Source organism: Balaenoptera ricei, chromosome X, assembly GCF_028023285.1.
Source record: "Balaenoptera ricei isolate mBalRic1 chromosome X, mBalRic1.hap2, whole genome shotgun sequence".
Taxonomy (NCBI): Eukaryota; Metazoa; Chordata; class Mammalia; order Artiodactyla; family Balaenopteridae; genus Balaenoptera; species Balaenoptera ricei.
The window spans coordinates 35,621,822-35,645,795 of record NC_082660.1 but is presented as its reverse complement, the minus strand read 5'-3'; the positions used below and the strand labels follow the sequence as shown (position 1 = coordinate 35,645,795).

The following is a 23,974-nucleotide window of genomic DNA, read 5'->3' as shown; positions in this document are numbered from 1 at the left end:
AAGGTAGACGGGGTCCTACATGAAGACCAAAATCTGAACTAGAGCGTGAAATGCTGATCATCACATTCAAGGGTAATCTTTCTTCTCTCTTGTCTTATAAACCACGTTTCCATCTAAGTCATTCTTCTGTTAATCATTTACTCTGCCAGCTGTTGATTTTAAGCAGAGCCTAGAATTTTTCAGAGCTTAGATAGGGACAGAAATCTCAAGTTTTCAAACCTGAGGCTTTTTATTTTGTGTTCTGGTAAATGTCAGCGTTAGAAAACAAGATTGGAAAATTCACACACAATTTAGGAGGTAGAAAAGGGGTAAATAAATATGATCCAACCTTTATGTCAGAGGCAGATGAGTTGCAAAAGGCGAGGTTATCTTTCTTGAGTACACTTTTGTTTGCTCAAGCTCCCACCCAGAATCCTACAGCCATCTCTTCCCCCATAGGCTGATTCCAATCCCTCCCCTTGGAAGCACAGAGGTCAAGCTGTGCATAAAGGAGATTTATTAGCAGATCAGAGGCTATCAGGCATTAAGCAAACAGGGAAATCACAGAGGTTCAAAGTTCACCACTGTCTCAACAATCATCCCTGATGCTCCCTAGGACTGCCAGATACTTCTAGAGTCTGAGTGACGTGAGGGCCCTGTGAGGCTGTGGGCATCGTTTACTGCTGCCCAGGGCTTGGTTTAGAAGCACTGTCCCAATAATAATTTCCATAGCAATATTTTCCCCTTGAACTTAGGACACATATACTGTATGTTCTCAAAAATCACAGTTTAGTGAATGCCTTTCCTGCTCGTTTCTAGTTCTTGGTGAAAGCTACAGTCATCTTTGTGGTGGGTACCTCTCTCTAGATACTACTTGGAAAGTCCTCTTGACCTGCTTATGATTGTTGTATTTGACCACATCTGCTAAGCAAGGGCTTTACCCTCACCTTAAGCAAATAGGAAAACACAACCTTCTTCTCTTAAGGCTGCTCCACTGGTAACAGTTCTATGGCTTATAAAGATGGGACCTACTTAGGGTCCAGAAGATAAACTATGGGAATCTTGTCTCCAAAACAAGAGAGAAACAAGCCCTTTTCCTGGAACTTTTCTGAGTATTTGGAGTCTGGGTCGTGCGGACTGGGCATTCACCATTACCAATTTCATCCTCCGGCATTCTTTAACTGGAGTTCGGCATCCTTTCTTCAAGAGAACCAGGGAGTTCATGGATTCCCAGGTCATCCTCAATTGTTACACAGTGTGTTACTATTAAGGAATACGCAAATCACCTGGAAAGCAATAGAAGAATGAATCCAGCGATGTGGGAGTCACTCCATTACTGTTTATTGTGAGCAAATTCCTCAGCCTCTCTAAGCCTCAGTTTCCTCTTCTTTTAAATGGTGGTACTAGCAGCCCCTATCTCATGGCTTTGTTGTTTAGATGCAGTGTGGTAATGGATATAGAGTGCTGTAGCACCGTACCTGGCTCAGTGTTCAATAAACGTTAGCTTTTATTAGTTACTAGCATCAGTACACGTGGTGAGAGCCCCCATGCTTGTCCCGGTTGTTGGCTTATTATAGTCACTTTCCTAGAAATAGAAGTGTTGAGGTGCCCTGCTTTTTTCATCATTGTCCTCTAATCAGAAATAAGAAAGAAACAAAAACAATGTTTCTCAGTGAGGACCTATGATGTGTTTTCTTCTCTCTTTTCCTTTTCCCCCTAAATGATGGAAAAACCAGGGACTTATTCACCCTCAGTACTTCAACTGCCTAACTTTTCAAGTTTCTAATCTTTTGTTGTCTGATTGTATTTTCCTTCTGAAACCCTGCCATGCTAACCAACCTATCTCATTTGAGATGGAAACGAGATAAAGAAATTAATGATTACTAAGTGCTTTGAAAATACAAAGGACTCTATAAATGCCAAATGTCATTATTGCCTTTCAGTATGACAAAACAGTATAATAAAAATTGATCATAAAATCTCTCTGCTACTATGGTCCCTACTCTTTTTGCAAGTTAAAATTTACAACTATAGCCTGTTTGTTCAAAGCCACGAGGGACATGAAAACAATCCAATCATTTTCTAAAGTAGGTGTCCCTAATCAATTGAACATAAAACGACTCCGGAGACATGAGCAAATCCATTTTGCAGAGTCCATATGAGAATAACACATCATGATCATCTTCTAATGATCATGATGATATTAGTAATGACATTACTGACTCTTCCCTCACCTGCAAGCTCTTTGTCTGCAATGAATGTGCTGTTCACATCTCTTCTGCATGTATTTGTTAGTTTATATCACTACCCAGTGTTTGTTCCTATGCACCCTGCGTCATAGCAGCAGGACACTGGACAGAGAGGATAAATAACCCGGGTAACCTTGGGTTAGGGAGAGGCCAAAGAGTAAATGCATTATTGAGTTTAGAAGAAACTGTTTAATCAACTTAAAGCAAAAGCTATTTGCTAGGACTTCCCTGGTGGTGCAGTGGTTAAGAATCCACCTGCCAATGCAGGGTACATGGGATCGGTCCCTGGTCCGGGAAGATCCCACATGCCGCGGAGCAACTAAGCCACCACAACTACTGAGCCTGCATGCCACAACTACTGAGCCCACGTGCCACAACTACTGAGCCCACATGCCACAGCCCACATGAATCCCGTGTGCCTAGAGCCCGTGCTCCTCAACAAGAGAAGCCACCACAATGAGAAGCCCATGCACCGCAACGAAGAGTAACCCCCGCTCGCTGCAACTGGAGAAAGCCCGTGCGCAGCAAAGAAGACCGAACGCAGCCAAAAGAAAAAAAAGCTGTTTGCTAGTTTTCCTATTATGATTCCATATAGGACAGCATTATTTTTTTAATTTATTGAAGTATAGTTGATTTATAATGTTGTGTTAGTTTCAGGTGTACAGCAAAGTGATTCATATACATATATATATTCTTTTTCAGATTCTTTTCCATTACAGGTTATTACAAGATATTGAATATAGTTCCCTATGCTCTACAGTAGGTCCTTCTTGGTTACCTATTTTATACATAGTAGTTTAAACTAGCCAGGTATAACTGCCATACCTGGAAGCCCACCTATTTCTTTGTGTTTGGGGAAGCCTGGGGACTTTAGTAGGATTCTACAAATGAGTAATACATATGGAGTGATTCAAAGAATTGGGTTTCCGTTAGAGGGTCTGAACATATTCACAACCCAGGATACAGGGTTGTTTTGAAACCAAATTCATATAAAAGTGTTTAACAATTTTGAAATTGACTACAATTTTCAAAACATTCTGTGATTTTTTGTTTTTATCCCGACACTGCCCTTTGATTTGACAAAGTAATGTTGGCACCTGACACTATTCCTTAACTTTATTAAGTAAGGATAATTAAAAGTTATTTGTGTTCAGTTATTTGCTTATCTGCTTCTTTGATTGTACTTTCTCTTTTCATCAATACCAATTTTAGTTTCATTTAATCAAAGTGGTGAAATAATTAGATAGATAAGAGATTTAAAGTAAAACTGATGCATCAACCTTGATAAGACCCTAAGGCCTCTTGGAATATTAACTTCCTTTATCACTGTTCTCCCTATGGTTCACCTTGATTTTTATATGCATTTTAACTTAGTGGGCGTGGGTACTGAGGGAGCTGTTGAAATCAACATGAAATGTCAAAAGGCAAGTAAGGTCAAAATACTTGAATATCTAATATTATGGGAGGAATTCCATAAATATTATAATTTGCTGACATATGTAGAAATTTCATATACAATGAGAAACTGGGTCAAAAATGATCATTTAAAATTACTCATTAGAGAAGAGGAAAGATGTTAGATTCTGCATTTATTAAACTTTTAATGTAAGCATAATACCTTTCTTACTAGATTCTTGAGAGGTCTGAGATCATAGAGTGTTAGACATAGATGAACCGTGAATATCTTAGTCCAACTCTCTCCTCCAGAGGACCAGAGAGGTACACTGATTTTCTCAAAATCTGGTAAGGGAGGGAGTAAAGAGAGAGAAAGCAAGTGAGGGAGTGAGAGAAAATAGCTTCTGGACTCTTAGTGAAAGCTCCTTCCATGACTGATTGTCAGACAAGGAGGGATTTTCACTACTCAGCATCCCAAACCCTCTCCAGTTCTCATTGTGAGTATTAGTGTAGAGCCTTAGTGTAAAAACCTTCCCTCCCTCTCTCCACCCCCTGCAAAAGCCAGGTCATGGGCACATGATCCAGAAGATGCTCTCACCTGGGGCTTTGAATCTTGAAGGACTAAAGAAAAAGAGCCTGGGAGGTGAGATTTATAGTGCTGTAATCTACCAGCATTTCTGGCTGTGTCCAGTGACTAGTACACTCTTGCCATGGTGACTAGGCCCAACGGTGGCTGCCTTGCCTCCCTACTTTCCCTACCTTATCCAAGCATTCCTCTCCAGACTGTCAATTCTATGAGTTTCCTGATGATTTCCCACTGTCTTTTTTTTTTTTACCCCAAGAACTCTGACTGATTCAGAAATTGGTACCACAAAGTGAGCTGCAGGCAACTGACCCTCAGGAAAAGTGATAAAATTGGGAATGGTTGAATGACATTAAAACTCCCCCTTAGAAACACAGTGGCAAAACAGCTGCTTAAACCATTGCTTATGGTCACCTCGAATGCTGATTGAGAATATGATTTAAGGAGAACAGTATGAAGGGCATTAAGAGTTCAGTGATGGCCAATGAGATGGCTGCTTCTTATAATGAATAGCTTAATGGTGAAAAAAGTCACCTGCCTCAGCTGATCTGAGACGGTCAAAGATAAACTCAGACTTTGGTCTGATCCTGTGCGCTGATGAATTACAGTATCAGTGGTATTCACAACCCTGACAGGTTTTTTAGGTGCATATTGTGGCATTATTGGGTTAGACTGAATGCTGGAAAATTGACATGGAAATATATGAGAGGATTTAAAGGACCCTAAGAATACTGAACCCTTAAATCTCATTGAATCTCCCTTGCCAGCTCAAGAAATCTTTCCTAGCTTGTCTAATGAAACTGTCCTTTTCTTGATTGAAGATGCTTTTTCACTTGAGGGAGTTGCCTTGCCAGATGAAGCCAGTTCTCTTCATCCTTCCCCACCAATCCCCAAGATTGTCAGATTTCAGCATGACCCTAGGAGGGGGCTGGCAATGACAAAGTCAAAAGCCAGAGAAGGCCAAAGAACTCCTGGATTTCTAGTTTATATTGGAAAAACTCTGGGAAGTCTGTGTGTGAACAGAGTATAAGGATGCTTGATCAAGGATGAGAAATGTAATTTTGGATTGGTCTGGATCCAGTAATGCAAGATTCACTGTAGATTGAGCAGCTATACTGAATCCAAGGGGTGAAGAAGGGAAATGCTCCCAGGAGGCAAAACTTCAAGCCTTACACCTCCCTGGCATTTGACCTGGAGGGAGAGAAGCCCTGAGGCATGGGTCTACACCAATTCATGAGCAGTAGTTAATGGTACGGCCAGATGATTAGGGGCATGGAAGGAACAAGATTAAAGACTGGAGGGCTTCCCTGGTGGCGCAGTGGTTGAGAATCTGCCTGCCAATGCAGGGGACACGGGTTCGAGCCCTGGTCTGGGAGGATCCCACATGCCGCGGAGCAACTAGGCCCGTGAGCCACAATTACCGAGCCTGCGCGTCTGGAGCCTGTGCTCCGCAACAAGAGAGGCCGCGACAGTGAGAGGCCCGCGCACCGCGATGAAGAGTGGCCCCCGCTTGCCGCAATTAGAGAAAGCCCTAGCACAGCAACGAAGACCCAACACAGCCATAAATAAATAAATTAATTAATTAATTAATTTAAAAAAATAAAGACTGGAGACAAGGAGGTTTTGAGAAAAATGTGAGTGGGATTCTCAGAGGAAATATTGATGTTCTTTGTGAATGCACACCAAAAAGCACAGTGTGCAGAGGCTTCTTATGTCTGTCTCATTTATTAATCTATCCATTAAAAAATGCTACACTGCATTTTATGGACATAAATATAAACACTTCCTATATAAATAGCAGCTGCAAAAAACAAAAAAACAAACAAAAAAAACCACCCAACATTGTATTGAGAGAAATACATGCTCAATGAAGTTTAGGTATTAACAGCCCAAGGGGTTCTATCGGGAAGACATTGATTAGGGCCTTCTCTTGGATGGGCTGATTATATTATTTGGCGGCCCAACAGTTGAACCCCCGACTAGAGTTGAGAATCTTAGTCCTGCTTTCTTGTATAAGGATCTAGAGAGGGACTTCCTTGGTGGTCCAGTGGTACAGAATCCGCCTTCCAATGCAGGGAATGCGGGTTCGATCCCTGGTCGGGGAACTAAGATCCCACATGCCGCAGGGCAACTAAGCCCGTGTGCCACAACTACTGAGCTCGCACGCCTCAACGAGAGAGCCCACGTGCTGCAACTTAAGACCCGACGCAGCCAAAAATATAAAGAAAATAAATAAACAAGTTAAAAGAAAACTTAAAAATAAAAAAGATCTAGAGAGATAAAGGGACCTTCCTAAGATCAGGAAATGGGGAAGGAAGGAAATGAGAGAGAAAAGACAGAGAACTGGAAATAAAAACCAAATCTCTGTACTCTTGTCTGACGGTCTTGCTGTTGCAGATTATAAAGGATATTTAGGAGGTTACTTGTTAATGGAGGTTTGTCTTTTTTTAGAGGAGACAGAAAACTGCCTTGTCTTTTTTTTTTAATTTATTTGTTTTTTGGCTGCGTTGTGTCTTCGCTGCTGCGCGTGGGCTTTCTCACGTTGCGGCGAACAGGGGCTTCTCTTTGTTGTGGTGCACTTCTCATTGCAGTAAAACTGCCTTGCTTTTGAGCTCTTTCTGAATATCTAGAAATCCCCAAATGTGCGAGTCTTAAAAGAAGGTAGCAGCCCAGTTCCCATCAGGGAAGCCAAAGGAGGCAATATTTCCTGTCCCCACCCCTTGGCAAAGAGGGTAAACTAGTAAGTGAACTAGCCTCAGCCAATTGGATGCTCCCACCCAGGACTTTGCTGCCAAGAATGTAACCGATGTGGCATGGACATATATACACTACCAAATGTAAAATAGCTAGCTAGTAGAAGCAGCCGCATAGCATAGGGAGATCAGCTCGGTGCTTTGTGACCACCTAGAGGGGTGGGGTGTGGGGGGAGGGAGACGCAAGAGGGGATATATGTATATGTATAGCTGATTCACTTTGTTATAAGGCAGAAACTAACACACCATTGTAAAGCAATTATACTCCAATAAAGATGTTAAAAAGAAAAAAAAAGAATGCAACCGAAAGATGAAGGCACGAGATTAGAAGCATAGTGAAAGCAGGGCTTTCATCCAGCAGTGGCGTCCTGGTCAGATTGCTCCTGCTGGGTAGCTTTCCTTGATCTCTGCCTTTTTTTTTTTTTTTTAACATCTTTATTAGAGTATAATTGCTTTACAATGGTGTGTTAGTTTCTGCTTTATAACAAAGTGAATCAGCTATACGTATACATATATCCCCATATCTCTTCCCTTTTGTGTCTCCCTCCCTCCCACCCTCCCTATCCCACCCCTCTAGGGGGTCATAAAGCACCGAGCTAATCTCCCTGTGCTATGCGGCTGCTTCCCACTAGCTATCTATTTTACGTTTGGTAGTGTATATATGTCCATGCCACTCTCTCACTTTGTCCCAGCTTATCCTTCCCCCTCCCCATGTCCTCAATCTCTAGTGGGTCTGCCTTTTTTAATGAGCCTCATTCCCCAATCTTCCCACTGATTCTCTGCACCAGCTGATAGCCTCTAGTGTGAGATATCTACCCAGGAAAGTTGCTGTGCATGGGCTTCATCAATGAGCTCCCATGTTTTCTAGCTTCTGGTTGGATTTGGCCATTGGAATCCCAGCTGGAGAATGGAGGGAGGGAGTAGAGTGAAGTCAGAAGATCTATTCTCCTGGTTTCCCATGAGGTTGCCTTGGGCTGGCTGTTCTTTGATAGAAATTCACTGTCCCTGTCAAGATGGCCTACTTTACACAACTCTCCTTCCAAGTTGTAATGAACCCTTCATCTCTTTGGACCAAGGGAGAGCAGCAGTTCCCCTGCTGTTAGCCCTGGGTCCTTGCACTATGCCTTGTGGTTGTGCCCCAACCCCCTTCCAACCGTTTGAAATTTGTTACTTTGTAAACAAACCCTTTTCAAATTATCCTAATAAGAAGATGTCGTCTGTTTGTCAGAAATCTGACTGATATGCCTTCAAGTACATTTATTTTCTGGTTAGCTTTGTGCCAAAGAAACCCAACGGTCTTAGCATTCTGAGAGGAGGGGAAAGAAGAAACAAAAGCCCAAAGTTGGGGTCAAAGGTGAAATTTTCAGTCACTGGCAGTAAATGAGGCTGAATGTAGCCAAGGAACCCTGTTAGGAAAAAGTTACCCGTGGAAAGACACAGATAAAAATAGTTCAAAATACACTTAGAGTCTTCAAGCCCAATTCCAATCACAAAGGGCAATGGCAAACAGCTCATGTAAAAGGGAACTTTTGTTCACAGACATACGATTGCTGAACAGTCAGGCCATTCATTTTTTAAGTGTCTGGACAGTTATTAAGTCCTCCCTTCCTCCCAGTTCCTATAGTGTTTTGCACAAAGGAAAATGTACATTGGTTCTTCCCCGTGTCTCCACAGTTTTCTTTGCTGTCAGAGACACACAGCTGCACCATGTTTGGAATGATGCAGCATGAAAAAGCTATTAATCTAGCGCCACCTAGATGCACCAAGTCAAACTGCAGGGATGCCTTCAGCTTCATTATAGGAGTACGTAGTGAAATTTTAAAAACACAGACCAAGGGACTTCCCTGGTGGTCCAGTGGTTAAGACTCCACGCTCCCAATGCAGGGGGCCCGGGTCCGATCCCTGGTTGGGGAACTAGATCCCACGTGCTGCAACTAAAAGATCCCGTAGGCAGCAACTAAGACCCGGCGCAGCCTAATTAATTAATTAATTAATTAAAAAAAAAAAAAAACAGACCATGAAGCAAATAACGGGAATTTTAAATTATGAGGGAAAGTAAATCATCTGGAAAAAGATTGCTGAAAGCCAGGCACTACAGGTTCTGTACACATCATCTCATTTAAACTGCACAATCCTGCAAGTTAGGGGTTATTATCCTGATTTAACAGATGGAGAATCAGAGGCAAAGAATAAACAACTTGCCCAGATGACTCAGGTGACAAGTGGTAAAGCCAGAATTCAAAACCATGTTATCCCAAGCCTATTTTCTAAATTGAGGTGTGTGACACACGCCCCCAGGGGATGCTCAAGACAATCCATCTTGTTAGTTATGTTTATTCTTTATCTCATCATTTTACATCTTCTTTTTGTGTATATTTTACAATATGCATAATACATTGGTACAGTAGTACATGCATACAGACATGTACGCACACACATACTGCTTCTGCTGGGTAGCTTTTCTCCATCTCTGCCTTTATTTTTTTCTGAACCTCATTCCTCCAACTTCTCACTGATTCTGTCACCAGCTGAGAGCTTCAAGTGCTAGATATCTACCCAGGAAAGTTGACGTGCATCTGCTTCATCAGTGAGCTCTTATGTCTTCTGGCTTCTGGTTGGTTATGAATGAGGATATGTGATCTACAAGTTTGAAGACCACTGCTCGATGCTCTTTCAAAAGGCAGTATAGTGTAGTGATTTGGAGCATAGATTCTGGAACTAGACAGCACGTATTCCAACCTCAGCCCTAACACGTTTTAGCTAACTTTGGGTAACAACTTCTCTGTACCTCAGTTTTCTCTTCTGTAATAGGCAAATTTAAATAATTAAGACATAGAATGCTTGACCAATGTCTGGCACAAACAAGAGTATAATAATATAAGCCATTATCATCACATAACATGAGCCTTAAAAGTAGTCATCTAGGAAATTACCTAGTCATACAAATACTGCCAAATACCCCTCACAACTCTTCTTTTGGAATTGTCTCCTGAGTTAGTGAGTCACCGGAGATCATCAAATCCGTGTCTTTATAGTCAACTCTTTGTCACCCCAAATCATATTTTTTTCTTGAAATTCTTTCATATTTTTCATCAATTTGAGTTCCAAATTATTCTTCAAAACAAATCTATTTTCTAAATCTAATACAAGTACAAAGATGTAGGATTTTCCCTTCCATGGTTTTTTACAAGAACATACCTCAAGCTTTGGAGTCTCTTCCAAAAGAGTCAAAGCACTTTCCCAGCGATTTCAGCAGTGCTAGACTAAGTGACCTCCCAAAGAAGGAGAAATTTCATTTGGATGTCAAAGTTTTGTCTCACAAAAATAATGCTCATATTCCTGCAAAAATAACCATTTTGTTAGAACATAGTGTAACGTAGGGATTCCAGTCACCAGTGTCAAATAAAACTAAGTTTGATTCCTGGTTCAATATTTGCTAATAGAATCACTTACAGATCAATAACATCTAAAAAGTGATTTAATGATTCCTTGTTTGTAGGTTTGGGATGGGAGATGAGCTCCGTGAGGTAGAGAGCCAGATGATGTAGGCTATTGTTAGGACTTTGGCTTTTATTTTGAAAGAGAAGGGAAGCCATTGGAGAGTCTTGAAAAGGGGAAGGCATATTATGCCCTTAAAAGGATCATTCTGTTGTGAAAACTGTTAGAATTGAAGCAGGGACACCAATTGAGAAGTGATGGAAGTACTCCAGGTGAGAGGTGATGGTGTTTTGGAGCAGGGAGGTAATAATGGAGGTGATGAGACATGAGGAGTTTGCAGATATATTTTATAGCCAAAAGGGATAATGTAGGTAAAAGGCCTCAATCAGGTATCTGGTATACAATAAAACCAATAAAGAGACACAATCATTACTACTTTATGCTTAAAACTTATATGGATAGCCAGTTTGTTCAGGAATGTTATGAACTAGGATCTTCTAACATATACTCTTCCTTCCTAACATATTTTAATTTTTCCTAAATAGGCAGATGGCATAGTCCCAAGAGTTAGGGTCTTGTAGCCAGACAGGACGGGTTCAAATCTTGACTCCACCACTTACTAACTGACCATAAGCACGTTACTTAATCTCTCTGTACCTCAGTGTCTTCATCTGTAAAATGGAGAGACTCAATAAAATATACCGCAGAGAGTTTTGTGAGGATTCAATAAGTTATTGTATGTACTTAGAAATATGCCTGCCACATCATAAATACTCATTATATGTTAGCTATTATGGTTGTCAGCTTCTATTAGTTTTTCTGTTTATTATTTTTCATTTCAAACCTTTTTGTTTTGATTGAAAAAGCAAATTGTGTTTATTATTAAAAAATTAAAGCCATATAGATATGTATGAATTAGAAATTACAAGGCCCCTGTAATTCCACACCCCAGAGGTAACTACTACTGCATAGCACAGTAAAGGTTAGTCCATATTTTTACCTATGTGTATATCAAACCTATCCATGTATTCATATCTATTAATTTACTTTTATATAGTAGAAAAATGCTCTGCATATTATTTTGCAACTTATTTTTATCACTTAAAATTTGATCTTAGAAATCTTCCCATACAAGTACACGTAAAACTATTGTACTGATTTTCATGGTTGCATAGTATTCTGTTGTATGTAAGGGTGATAATTTACTTATTCGTTAGCTTACTGAAGTCATTTAGGTGTCTTTAATTTTTTCTTAAACAATGCTGCAATAAACATCCTTGTACATATTTTTGGTGCAAATCTGTGTATTTCTGTAAATTCTGTAAAAAAAATTTCTGTAAAAAAATTCTGGAAGCACTTATCTACAGAGGTGGTTATGATGAGTAAGAATTATATGCCTTTTAAATATATATATATACATAATTTATACTGCCAAATTGCCTTTTGAAAAGGTCATACCTTTTCGAATTCCCACAGACTGTAAATAAATGTGCTTTTTTCTCCTGCTGACTAGATACTGGCAATCTTCTTGATCCTTGCCAGCCTAATAGGCAAAATAAATAAATAAATTTTATTCTTTTATTTGCACTTTTAATAGTAAATTGCCTTTTCATATGTTTAAAATTTGGATTTTTTTTTGTACAAGCTCCCTACTTTTGTCCATTGAGGGGGGTCTTTTTTTTTTTTTCTTTTTCTTATCTTTCAAATTTGAAAAAGACAAGCCATAGGCGGAGAAAAAATATCTGCAATACATAAACTGACAAAGGACACTAGATGTTTACCCAAAAGAAGTTTGAGCATTTGTCCGCAAAAACCCCACGAATATCCATAGCAGCTTTGTTTTTTAGAGCCCCAAACTGGAAATGACCCAAATGTCCATCAATAGGTAAATGGATAAATAAAGGTATATCCATAAAAATGAACAAATTACCGATACACACAACATGAAATAATCTCAAAAACATTATGCTGAGTGAGAGAAACCAGATACAAAAGAAATTGTACAAAAGACAATACTAATCTATGACCGATGAAAAATCAGAATGGTGGTATTTTTCTAGAAGGTGGAAGTGGGGGAGGGAAATACATATCTGGCTTAAGGCGGTGGTTAAATGGTATAAGGGTATATACATCTGTCAAAGCCCATCAAAGTGTACACTTAAAATGTGTGCATCTATTTTATGTAAATTATGCCCCACTCAAGTTGACTTAGAGATAAAAAAATTGTTTTGTTTCTAATTAAAAACATTTTCATTGTGTATTAAAGTACAGAAAATAGTATAATAGTCACTCACGCACCACCACTCATTGAAAAGATGTTAACATTTTGCCATATTTGTTTGAGATCTCTGTTCTTTTGAAAGAAGCAAACCATTACTGATACTTATGAAGTTTCACTGTTCATCCCTCACCCTTCCTTCCTGTTCCAGAGGAAATGACTCTCCCTAATATGATGTTCATCATTCCCATGAATGATCAAATTGTATATGTGTATGTCTTTATACAAATATTTTATTTATCATGTATTTAAAACTTTTAAGATAAAATAGTATCATAGAGTACATTTTTCATTTTTCTCAACATTAAGTTGTTGAGAATTCCTCATGTCCATACATGTAAAACTGGTTCATTTATTATAACTGCTATATGATATTCCTCTGTGTGAATAAACAGTCTATCTATTCCTCTACTGATGGACATTTAGGTTATTTCCACTTTTTTCTTTGGGACAGGTTATCTTTTCAACTTTAGTTTTGGCAATTTTTTTTTTTTTTTGGCCACACTGCGCAGCTTGTGGGATCTTAGTTCCCTGACCAGGGATTGAACCTGGGCCACGGCAGTGAAAGCACCAAGTCCTAACCACTGGACTGCCAGGAAACTCCCTGGCAAATTATTTTCTAATGTGATTGTGCTAATTTACACTCTCAGTAGCAAGTTCCCTGTATTCCTAAATACACTTATTAATGTTATTATTTTTGCCAATAATGTGAATATAAAATGTTATATCATTATTGCTTATTTTGCATTCTCCTCATTTCCAGTAAGATTAAACATCTTTTTATATGTTTACTGGCCATTTGAATTTTTATCTCTGTTAATGCAATACCCTTTGCTCATTTTTTATTTCTTATATTTTTGTCTTTTTCTTATTGATTTGTTGGTATTCTGTGCATGTCCTGAATACTAGATCCTTTATCCATTAAATTGTCCATAATTACATTTACCAGTCTTTTCCTTTACTGCTTCTATAAACTACTTATGCTTTTCCATGAGTTAATCCCTTGCTACACAGAGTGTGAGCCATGCACCAGTAGCAGCATCAGTATCATCTGGGAACTTGTTTTAAAAATGCAGATTCATAGGGCCCCCTCTAGATCACTAAATTAGAATCTGAATTTTAACAAGACCAGTAGATGATTTGTATGTGCATGAAAGATGTTTAAATACTAGATTAAATGATTAAGAAAAATGCAAATTTTCTTCCTGGGGTAATAGCCCAGTAATCCCCACCTGCCTTCTGCTTCTTCTTAATAGATAAAACTTCCGCTTTGGACCTGTATGTCCTCAATTCATATATCCTGGAGCTGCACTACAAAATTTCAGAAATCAAAGAAGCTATTAGAATCTGATTTGTAAATTTGGATGTTTATGGGATTTCATAGAGAGGTTTTCAAAGTGGATAGACATACCTGTTTATCTGATTCCAAAGAGAGAAATAAACAGCGATGGCAGCCGCTTTATGATACAATTCAAAATGCAAGCCTTGGAAATTTTGCTGAATGCTGTCAAGAAAGGAACTAGTTCAGCTAGGATGCATAATCCATCAAATGTCTTCCTTGTTCATAGATGCCTCTATTTTTAGTTGACACAAAATGCTCCAGAAATGAGTAACAACAAGAATTAATAGGGGAAATTGCCAAGAGTTGTATGTGTTGTCAGACTGTGATGATTTCTGTATATCAACATGATTTCCTGAGGCATGTATGAGTGGTTGGCTATGTACGAAGGGGACACCAAAGAGCACATGACCGCAGTCATAAAATTTTACTTTCGATTTCCCTGCCTTCAACACGAGGGAGGTAACTCCACAGGTTGAAACCATCTGGCTACAGGGATGTGGCAGAGGTATTTCCTACTCACTGAATGTCAGGGGCGTTCTCACATTCCACTACCACCCTGCAGTGCTCAGGAGCACAGAACACTAGATCTGGCCAATGGGTTGTAAGAAGGAGAAACGTGTCCCCGCTGGTCTGAAACATTTAATTCCCTGCTTCCGCTCCCTCTTGACCTGCTACAGCCACTGAAGAGGCCAGGAGTCACATAGGGTGCAGCTACAAGACAGTTGAATTAGTAGCCTGGGTCCCTGAATGACCAGCTGGAGCAGACCCCCCCCCCCCACCCCGGCCACTGACCCACATTGGACATAACCCATGAGTGAGAAAGAAACTCGTTTGTGTTAAGCCACTGAGACTTGGGTGTTTTTTGCATTGCAGCATAGCCTGGATTACAGTAAGCATAGCCTGACTGATACAGTAAGCATAGCAGACTCTGCCTTATTAACATTGTTGCATGTTACTCTATACCAGGCACCAAGCAGTAAGTTCTACCTGTAACCGAGCCAAGCTTGCTCTGCTCGCTGCACAACAGGCCAATAAATCGGAGACAAGGTGTTGAGGCAAGGAATACAACTTTATTAAGAAAGCTAGCAGACCGAGAAGATGGCAGACTAAAGTCTCAAAATAACCATCTTATTGGGGTTTGGATGTCAGTTTCTTTTATAGCACAGAGAGGGGGAGGAGATGAGGAAGTAAAGTAAAAAGGCCATAAATTTTGCAAATATCCCCTGGAATCGCCAGCCTCAGGGAGAGGATGTGTTAATTTCTTCTTTCTTGCAGCCATCCACAGGTGGAGCAGGGTCCAGATGTTTTCCTGAACAAAGGCACTTTGGTTTAACATTCAGGCAGAGGGGCAGGGTTCCCCGAGGCAGGCCATTATGTATAGACAGTATCCTTTTAGTGAACAAAAGCAATGGGAAGCAGAGGTTAAAGTAAAAGAAACAGATCCAACATGGAGTCCGATTTGGCTCTTCCCTGTTACATACCTAGTATCTCACAACAACCTTCTGAGATAGACAATAGTATTATCCTATATTACATGACATATATGATAGATAGCTATATCGTATGTATCAATAATATGTAGATTATTGTCTCTATGTAGATGTATGTATGTATATATATATATATATATATATATATATATATATATAGCAGTAGTATATTGTGAAAGGACGCTTTCTTCCTTTCCTCTTGTTATGCTGGAAGTAGTGTCTCTTCTTGCTAAGGCCAGTCCCTCCACATGGGATCTGGATGCCATCTCTTCCTCCCTTACGTTAGTTATTCCTTCACTCTCCTGAATCTGTGTTTTCTCCTCTTCTATTCAGTTTGCCCCTCAGCATTCCCAAGTCTCTCCAGGCTTTGTGAAGGCCTTCCATCTGCCTCCCTTCCTCCTCCAACTGCTCTCTCCCTCTCTCCTGTCCCACCTCTATCTCCTGTCTCTAAAATGTTCACCCGCACTTCTTTCCCTCAGCATTCCCCACTCTGCAACTACTATCCATACAATACGGTTCTTCCTCCATCAATCTACCAAACAGCTATTTTCAACACCACTGATGATCTCTGTGTTGCTAAATTCAGTGGACAGTTTTCACCTTTACTTCATTTCTCAGCATCACTTGACTAGATTGCCCGCACCGTCCTGTTGAAACCTCATGCTATAGGCTTTTCCCCTCTGGTCACTGTCTCCTTTTCAGCTTCATCATCTGTTCCTGGGTGATTACATTTTAGCCTTCATCACAACTCATCCTAGCCTCTCTTTTCTTCTCATCCTATAGTCACTTTGCCGTCTTTCACCTAGCAGTCTTTGCCAAAGCTGCTATCACTATGTACACCCAGACATCCTCCAAATGGATCCCTCCACCTGGAGTTTCTGCTCACCAATTGCCTGCTCAGTTCCGTGCCTCCACTTTGATGTCTTAGTGTGGGCAAGGCTGGACTGTCAAGTTCTCTCCCCTCTACTTACTTAACTTCAACCCCTCCTGCTCCTTCCTCTGCGTTCCCCGTCTCAGTAGACAGGGCCACCGTCCGCCTATTTGCTTAGTTTGGAACCTGGGAATAGGGTTGCATTAATCCCTCTGGGAGTCCTCAGCAGGAAAATGTGCTTAACTATATTTTGAAATAAAAAACAAACTAAAGCATATCATAACTAAAGTAAGTCTTTTAAATTCTGATTTTCCCACAGTGACTATTATGATGCTTTTAAAAAGAATATCAAATCCTCTCCAAAATAATTTAGGGCCCCTTCTTTTGCTGTTGCTCCAAGAGCTCCTGCCCTGCGTAGGAGTCAATAGTCAGACACCATTTCCTGTTGATTCTCCCTCCCAAAATATTTTCAAATCTGTCTGCTCCTCTTGGGCACCAATGCACTGTGTCTAAAGCCAGCGTGATGCTTGTCTGAATTTCTGCAATAGACTCTGAACCCTCCTCCCTGCTCCAAACTCTTTTCCACAAAGCAGTCACACAGAATGATTGCAGGAATACACATAACTGTTCCCATCAATCCACTGCTTAAAAACCCTCAGTGGCTTCCCATTGTCCTCAGGATAAAATCTCAGATTTGTCACAGGCCCAAGATCCTGCCACTTTGCCATGAGCCAGTGCCACCTCTTTGAGCGCCTGGAAAGAGCCAAGCTCCTTATGTGCCTTTGCAGGTGATTTACTCTTTGCTCAGAGCTCTCTCACATCTTCTAGCTTCTGTCTCCTCAGTTCTTAGATTTAATGTCCTCTCTTCAGATAAGCTTTTCTTAACCTCTCACGTCAGGTCTATGCTCCTTGTTAAAACACTTTCTTAGTAACCCTCACTTGCTTTGTAAGTAAACGATTATTTGTATATTATTGGATAGTTTAATCTCCCCTCCTAATTTGAATGTAAATTCCCTGAGGAAGTCAGTACACACTCTAGTACACACAGGAATTCAGGGATCCTTGAATCCAGCTTTGTCTGATTTTAGAGCCCATGCCCACAACTACCACGTGTACATATATCTACTCATCCTGGAAGATGGCATTTTGCCTCTGTTTTATGACGGCCAAGTGTTGATGCACGGGAAACTAAGTGTCAACTGAAAAAATAAATAAATAAATAAAGCACAACCTAAAAGTTGAGAATTCTGTTTTATTTGGCGGACAAAACTGAGGACTTAAACCCAGAAGACAACCTCTCAGGTAGCTCTGAGGGACGGCTCCGAAGAGATACTGGAGGAGCCACGATATATAGGAGTTTTGCAATGAAAATCAAAAGATTAAGTGGACATCTCAAGTTACTGAATTTAGCTCTTTTCTGTGTACGGGAAGATGCAAGAATCTGGGTTCATTGAAATCATTCCTTTGATTTGCACCTTAGCTACCTAGGGCCAGCTATTTAGGGGCCTTTTCTTTCCCATCTTGAGTCCCGTCGGGGTGCACCTTTGGGGGTGGCTGCAGTGGCTGAGAGCTTGGCAGCTGGCGTCCCCTTTGTCTCCATTCTGAGTTCCCTCAGGACTCACTATCGGTGCCTGCGGGGGCTGGTAGTGCCTGATGGCTTAATGGCCATCCTTTGTTTGTTAATATGGCAGGCAATTTTTCCTTCACGTAAGAAACTAGAAAAATGTAACATCTCTGGCCGAATTCTAGAACAGTGATGTTCTGGTGTTGGTGAATCTCTTTGTGCAAGTTCCTGTCTGTAGCAGATTGCACACCTCAGCCTTCTCTTTCTGTGGAAGGAGGGGCGGGGGTCTGAGGGGTGTTCAGATTACCGGCAGGACTGGCTAAACTGGACCCCGGTTCTCCCACTGTATAATCTTCACATCCATAAACGGGGGTAACATTAACCACCTTGCAGGGCTGTAGCAGGACTCATTCATCTAATACGTATTTAATGGGCATCTAGTATACGCCAGGTTTTGGGTTGGATGATGGGGATACAAATATGACTTAGGATGTTTAGCAGAGTGCCTATCTCATTTAGTTATACACGGTCACTGTTACTAGTATTAACACAGTTGTGTGTTGACGTTTGCCTGTGTCACGTAGCTTGAGTGAGAGGGGATGTGATATTTGTGACGTTCGTCACTATCCGGACGCGGGACCTGGGGGGCCTGGGTCTCCACCAACGTAAGCGCGTACACTCCGGGGACCTTACCGCGCGGCGTGGCTGCCCCTCCTATCCGGGCCACCAGAGGGCGCGCGGCCTCTACCGCAACCGCTCCCTGCGTCTGCGTCTGCGTCTGCGTCTGCGTCTGCGTCTGCGTCTGCGTCTGCGCCTGCGCCTGTGCCTGCGCCTGCGCCTGCGCCTGCGCTGCGCCGGCCGCCCGCCCTCGGCTCCCCTCCCGCAGGCGCCCGCCCCGCCTCGCGCTGGAACGCTCCGCCTCGCTCTGGAACGCTCCGCCTCCGTTGCCCCTAGCGGCTGTTTGTTGACTTCCGGGAACGCGGGAGTAGCCGATGCTCAGAGGGTCGCTCTGGGGGGTCCAGAGGGGATCCAGGGCCCGCTTCGGGGCTGAGGCGCTGCCTTAGGCCCCACCGAGTCTCCCTCAACCCCTTCCCGGCCCAGGTGCAGGCTCCCCGTAGCGCCCTTCGGCATGGCGGAACCCGAGGTGGTGGTGCCCGGTGAGTGACACCCACGGCGGTGGCGGCGGGCCGGGAGGGAAGGCCCGCGGGTGGGCGGGCGGGCGGCCAGGCCCCGCCTCCGGGTCGGCCCCGTCGGGGGACAGGCCTGGGCCGCGGCCGCCTGACTTTGGTCGGAGCTCTGGCCGCGCCCCCTTGGGAAACTGAGGGGAGAGGAAAGAAGGGGAGGGACGGAAGGGGGGACTACGGGGAAGGGGGTGCTGGTCTTTCGTCTTCTAATTCTTTTAAAATAAGTTTTCGATGAGTTTCTCGAAGGCAGGGGAAGTTTTTATCTCTCTATGAGCTTCCCAAAGTACTTCCTTCGAGGTCCTCAGAACCCGGTTGTGTATTGAACGCAGTAAAGAGTGAGTGACCAGGGGGAGTGTGACCAGGGGGAGTGGGGTAAAAGAGGATGGGGAAAACGACTTGGAGAAAGGAGGGCGCCGTTAGCGAGTGGTTTTTTAAGACTTTTCCTCTGAGCTCCAGAAATAACCTTTGGCATTGTGACCCGGTACCGCGTACGTATTGCGTAACAGAAATAGAAGTTTCATGAAACAGTACTTGCTGTAGATGCGCTCAGATCTTTTCTATAATACATTCCCTTAAAAATGGTCATTGTGACCCACTAAGTTGATTTTCTGACCCACCGATGGGTCACGACCAACAGTTTGAAAAAACACTGGATTAGAGCAGAATCATGTATTCACTGAAATATGTATTGCGTTTCTGCCATGCTCTTGGGCTCAAACATGGTTAAATTCCTGCCTCAAATTCACAGCTTAGTGAGAGATACAAGAAACTAAACAAAATGACAGTATCGTTTGACAGTAGTTGCCAGGGGGCCAGAGCAGAGCCACCAAACCTTGGCTTGGGGTGAAGGTAACGGGGAAGGCTTCCTGGGAAGCCAGAGCAGGACAAAACAGTTAAAATTATTCATTCTATAAAAACTCAGAGCCTGTTCGAGAACCTGGCCTGCTAAATGTCAATTATCAGTTTGAACTGACACACCTCACAATTGTTCTCAGAAGATTTTCCACAGTGGCTAGTCTCTTGAGCATTAATATTTATTATTAATACTTGTGTTTGCTATGTCTTTCTTTCTGGTACCCATTTAGTTTCTTTATGTGTGATCATCCTCCTTGAGATTTCCTCAAAAGCTGGATCTGGCCTCCTATTTGGAGGTGTGTGTGTGTGTGTGTGTGCGCGCGTGTGCGTGTTTACATAGTTACTGGGATCTGGTAGGAGTTTTTGGTCTCTCTCCAAAATGGTACTGGACTAAAATAGTTTGTGAATACTCCTCCCATCAGGTAGCATTTAATGACTTAATTTAAGAATGTAAAAATCTCAACATCCTGCGTCCTCACGTTGTTAATGATGAAACTCAATACTGTCCTGTTTCTGTGTGTGGAGAAAAGCCCTCAGTCAGGGGCTAGACCATGAGGTGTTCACCAGCGTGAGTGGGGCATTGAGTGTATCAGCTCATTCCAGGGAGTAGATGGTCCACCTCGTGACAGCAGGACTCTTAGTCACTGTGACAGTATATTTCTTACTTTACACCAGTAAACGAATAATACATAATTAATTTATTAGATTTCATAAATAAACTAGAATGAAGTCTGAGGAATAAAACTGAGTTAAGATGAAAGAAGGAAGGCATAGACAGTGCTGGAGCGGAAGCCAAGCTGTCGGGAGACAAGGGATCTGTATAGATAAATTACTGGAAAAATATTTTAGTTAACAGGCAACATAATAAAAGTTGTGAAATCCAAACTCTCATATATTTACAGATTCGGGTGCTGTGTTTACGTTTGGGAAAACTGAAATTGCTGAAAATATTCCCAGCAAATTCTGGTTTAAAAACGATATACCTATATATCTTTCATGTGGAGATGAACATACTGCTGTTATTACAGGTGAGTGTTAAAATCTTAAATGAAGATAGTAATACTTAGAGAATCCTAAGTATTATAGATGTGCTGTGTTTGAAATATGTTGAAGATATACAGAAAGTGGATGTTTTTTTACTTTGCCAGATAATTCTTGACAAATTGATTTAGCAAGAGTGACTTCTAAGTTCCCTTAGTATATTTAAGTGTGATTTTCTATACATATTACTTTCTTAGAATAAATCTATTTGAATTTATCTATATAATCAAAAAATTATTACTGTATAATCTTAGAAACTCTTTACACCTAACAGAATATGGCTATAGGTAGATGGGCAAGGGAGCCTGTTTCACACAGAAAAGCAATGACAGTGTTTAAGTACAGCTTTTTTATTGCTTTGTGACGACTTCATCTCACATTATGTTGCAAATGCTTCGATTTATTATTTCTTTTTCCTTCCCACCAGGAAATAATAAGCTTTTCGTGTTTGGCAGTAACAACTGGGGTCAGTTAGGATTAGGATCAAAATCGACTGTTAACAAGCCAACGTGTGTCAAAGGTTTGGGGTCTTTTCTTCTTTATCACTTTAAATACTTAAAGTATATAAAGTACTTTTATATTGATTGTGTAATTGTTTAATATCATATTATAAATAATAAAGTAGTTCTTTATTTTCTGAGATTTACTTGAATATTATTGGCATTTAACTTTATTTTTCATGTGATATTCAGAGCTAGTTTTATATGTTAGGGTCTAAAAATCATACTGATTTTAAACCCAGAGACCACAAAGGAAGTAATGATTCTACAGTATTGCACTTGAACATCCTTTTTTTTTTTTTTTTGGCCTGTTTGTAAACCAACTTAAATATTACTGTTACTGTATATACAGAGAACAAACAATATGATATGTTAGGATTTTGAGCTCTGTCTCATTTGTTCGAGTTGTGGACATCATGGTTCTGTTGGTTTTATAAAACACACTTTACCCTGCTGTGTATAGTTAGCAGCTGTGCTGAAGAAAATATTAGAACTAGGAGTTGATTAGTACTAGTGTTCTTACAAGAACAACAGGACAAAATATTTCAAATCAGGATTGTCCCAGAAAATATGAGACATATTACATCTTTACAAAGCTTTCTCGCCATTATGTGCAAAAGCTTCTGTTTGGTTATAACCTACGAATATCAGCTATACTTGAATGGTGATGGAGATTCCTTGGGATATGACAAGAGCAGGATTCTTTATCTTTGTAGCCAAATTTTTAATTTCAGCTCAAAATTTCAGTGTAATTTATCATATCCATGCTATTTATAGGTATTGTTGTGGAACTGTTAAAGTATTCCACTCGGTAAAAAAGTATTTACTGAGCACAGTCTGCTAAACCCTTGGGTTTATTTACAGTGCCTATGATCCTTACTCTCAAGTATCTAATCAACCTAACAGGATTGTCTAGACTATGAGATCCTTGAGACCAGGGACTCTGTCTTAGTGATCTTTGCAGCCCCTATGCTAAGCGCTTAGGAGATGTTCTGTAAATGTTTTTAATATGTAAATGAATGAATGAAGAACTTGAACATAGGTGTATGCCTATGAATATTGGACTTAGTGTTTTGTTGCGGCAGGTAGAAAGTAAGCTAGATGATGGTGATGGCAGATTAGGGAATAGATCAGGTTGGTGAAGAGGCAGCAAAACAATGCAGTGGATCTCAGCACGTGTTAATTACTTGTGGAGTTTTAAATAATATATAGATGCCTAGGCTTTACCTCAAACCTACTGACTCAGATTCTCCAGGGGTGGGGCTGAGCTATTTGTATTTTTTTTCAAAGCATCATTGGTTATTATGATGCACAACTCCTTGCAAAAACTTTTGATTTATTAGTTATGAACGTTGACTTTGGAGTCAGACAAGCCTGGGTTTAAATCTGTTCTACCGCTTGGTTATCATTTGACCTGGATTATTTGTCATTTCCATAATCATAAAATATCTTAATTGTCATATTTTTATATTTTTAGCTTTAAAACCGGAAAAAGTGAAATTTGCTGCCTGTGGAAGGAACCACACCCTAGTTTCAACAGGTATAGTATTCAATCTGTATGACTTCCTGCCCAATTTGAGGACTGAGGTCTCACTCCAGTAACATTTGTGACTTTGTAAAATTAATAGAAATGGTAACTTGGCAACAGTAAGATTAGGATTTTTAAAAAAGGTAAATGGTTAGTACACTTGTTTGCCTATGAAAATATGCAGATAAATGTTAAGTGACTGAAGAAAAAGCTTCTTTTCTTGGATTATGTCAAGGGACAGCATCTCCTTACCTGTGTGCACACCTCAGGGGCCACTTGCTCCTGATCTTGCTCTTCCCTCTTCTTTTCTGAGGGTGAGTGGAAGCCCTCCCCAAAGGGCTATTGATATGAGTTAGCACAATTCCAATAAAAATCCAAACAGGGTGTGTGTGTGTGTGTGTGTGTGTGCGTGCGTGTGTAGAAATTCACAAGGTGGTTCTAAAGTTTATATGGAAAAGCAAAGGACCTAGAATAGCCAAAACAATTTTGAAAAGACCAAAATTGGAGGACTAGCACTACCTGATTTCAAGACCTACTGTAAAGCTACAGTGGTTAAGGCAGTGTGCTAGTAGTGAAAAGACAGAGATTAATGGAACAGAATAGAATCCAGAAATAGACCCACATGTTTATGCCCAAGTAATATTTGACAAAGGTGCCAAGGCAGTTCAGTGGAGAAAAGGTAGTCTTCAACAATCCTGCTGGAACAATTAGACATCCAGGCCCTGACCACCGAGCAGTCTTTCCTACTTCCTTTCCCACAAACACAGCTTCTTCTGTCTTCAGGCTGTTCTCACTGCTTCGGCCCCTGCCTCACCTCTCTGCCCTCACTCATACTTTTCCTTTGCTGAAATGTCTTTTCTCTTTCTCTTACTCAGATTCTTGTCTCTTAAGATCCAGTATAAGTCTTACTTCATCCATGGAGCT

At 41.0% G+C, this 23,974-nt stretch overlaps 1 protein-coding gene across 6 annotated transcripts in view; it reads left to right on the top strand.

The window, feature by feature from the left end:
* Positions 1-18,923: 18,923 nt before the first annotated feature.
* RPGR (retinitis pigmentosa GTPase regulator) overlaps positions 18,924-23,974 on the top strand; it is a 152,396-nt gene continuing 147,345 nt past the window's right edge. For 5 of the 6 annotated variants that reach the window (XM_059911747.1, XM_059911746.1, XM_059911744.1 and 2 more), the window contains exons 1-4: positions 18,977-19,099; positions 20,884-21,009; positions 21,450-21,542; positions 23,000-23,062. In XM_059911747.1, coding sequence (XP_059767730.1) covers positions 19,072-19,099; positions 20,884-21,009; positions 21,450-21,542; positions 23,000-23,062 — 310 coding nt within the window. In that variant the 5' untranslated portion in view covers positions 18,977-19,071. Of the gene's footprint in view, positions 19,100-20,883; positions 21,010-21,449; positions 21,543-22,999; positions 23,063-23,974 lie in introns of all 6 variants that reach the window. The other variant, XM_059911743.1, reaches the window with a different exon arrangement.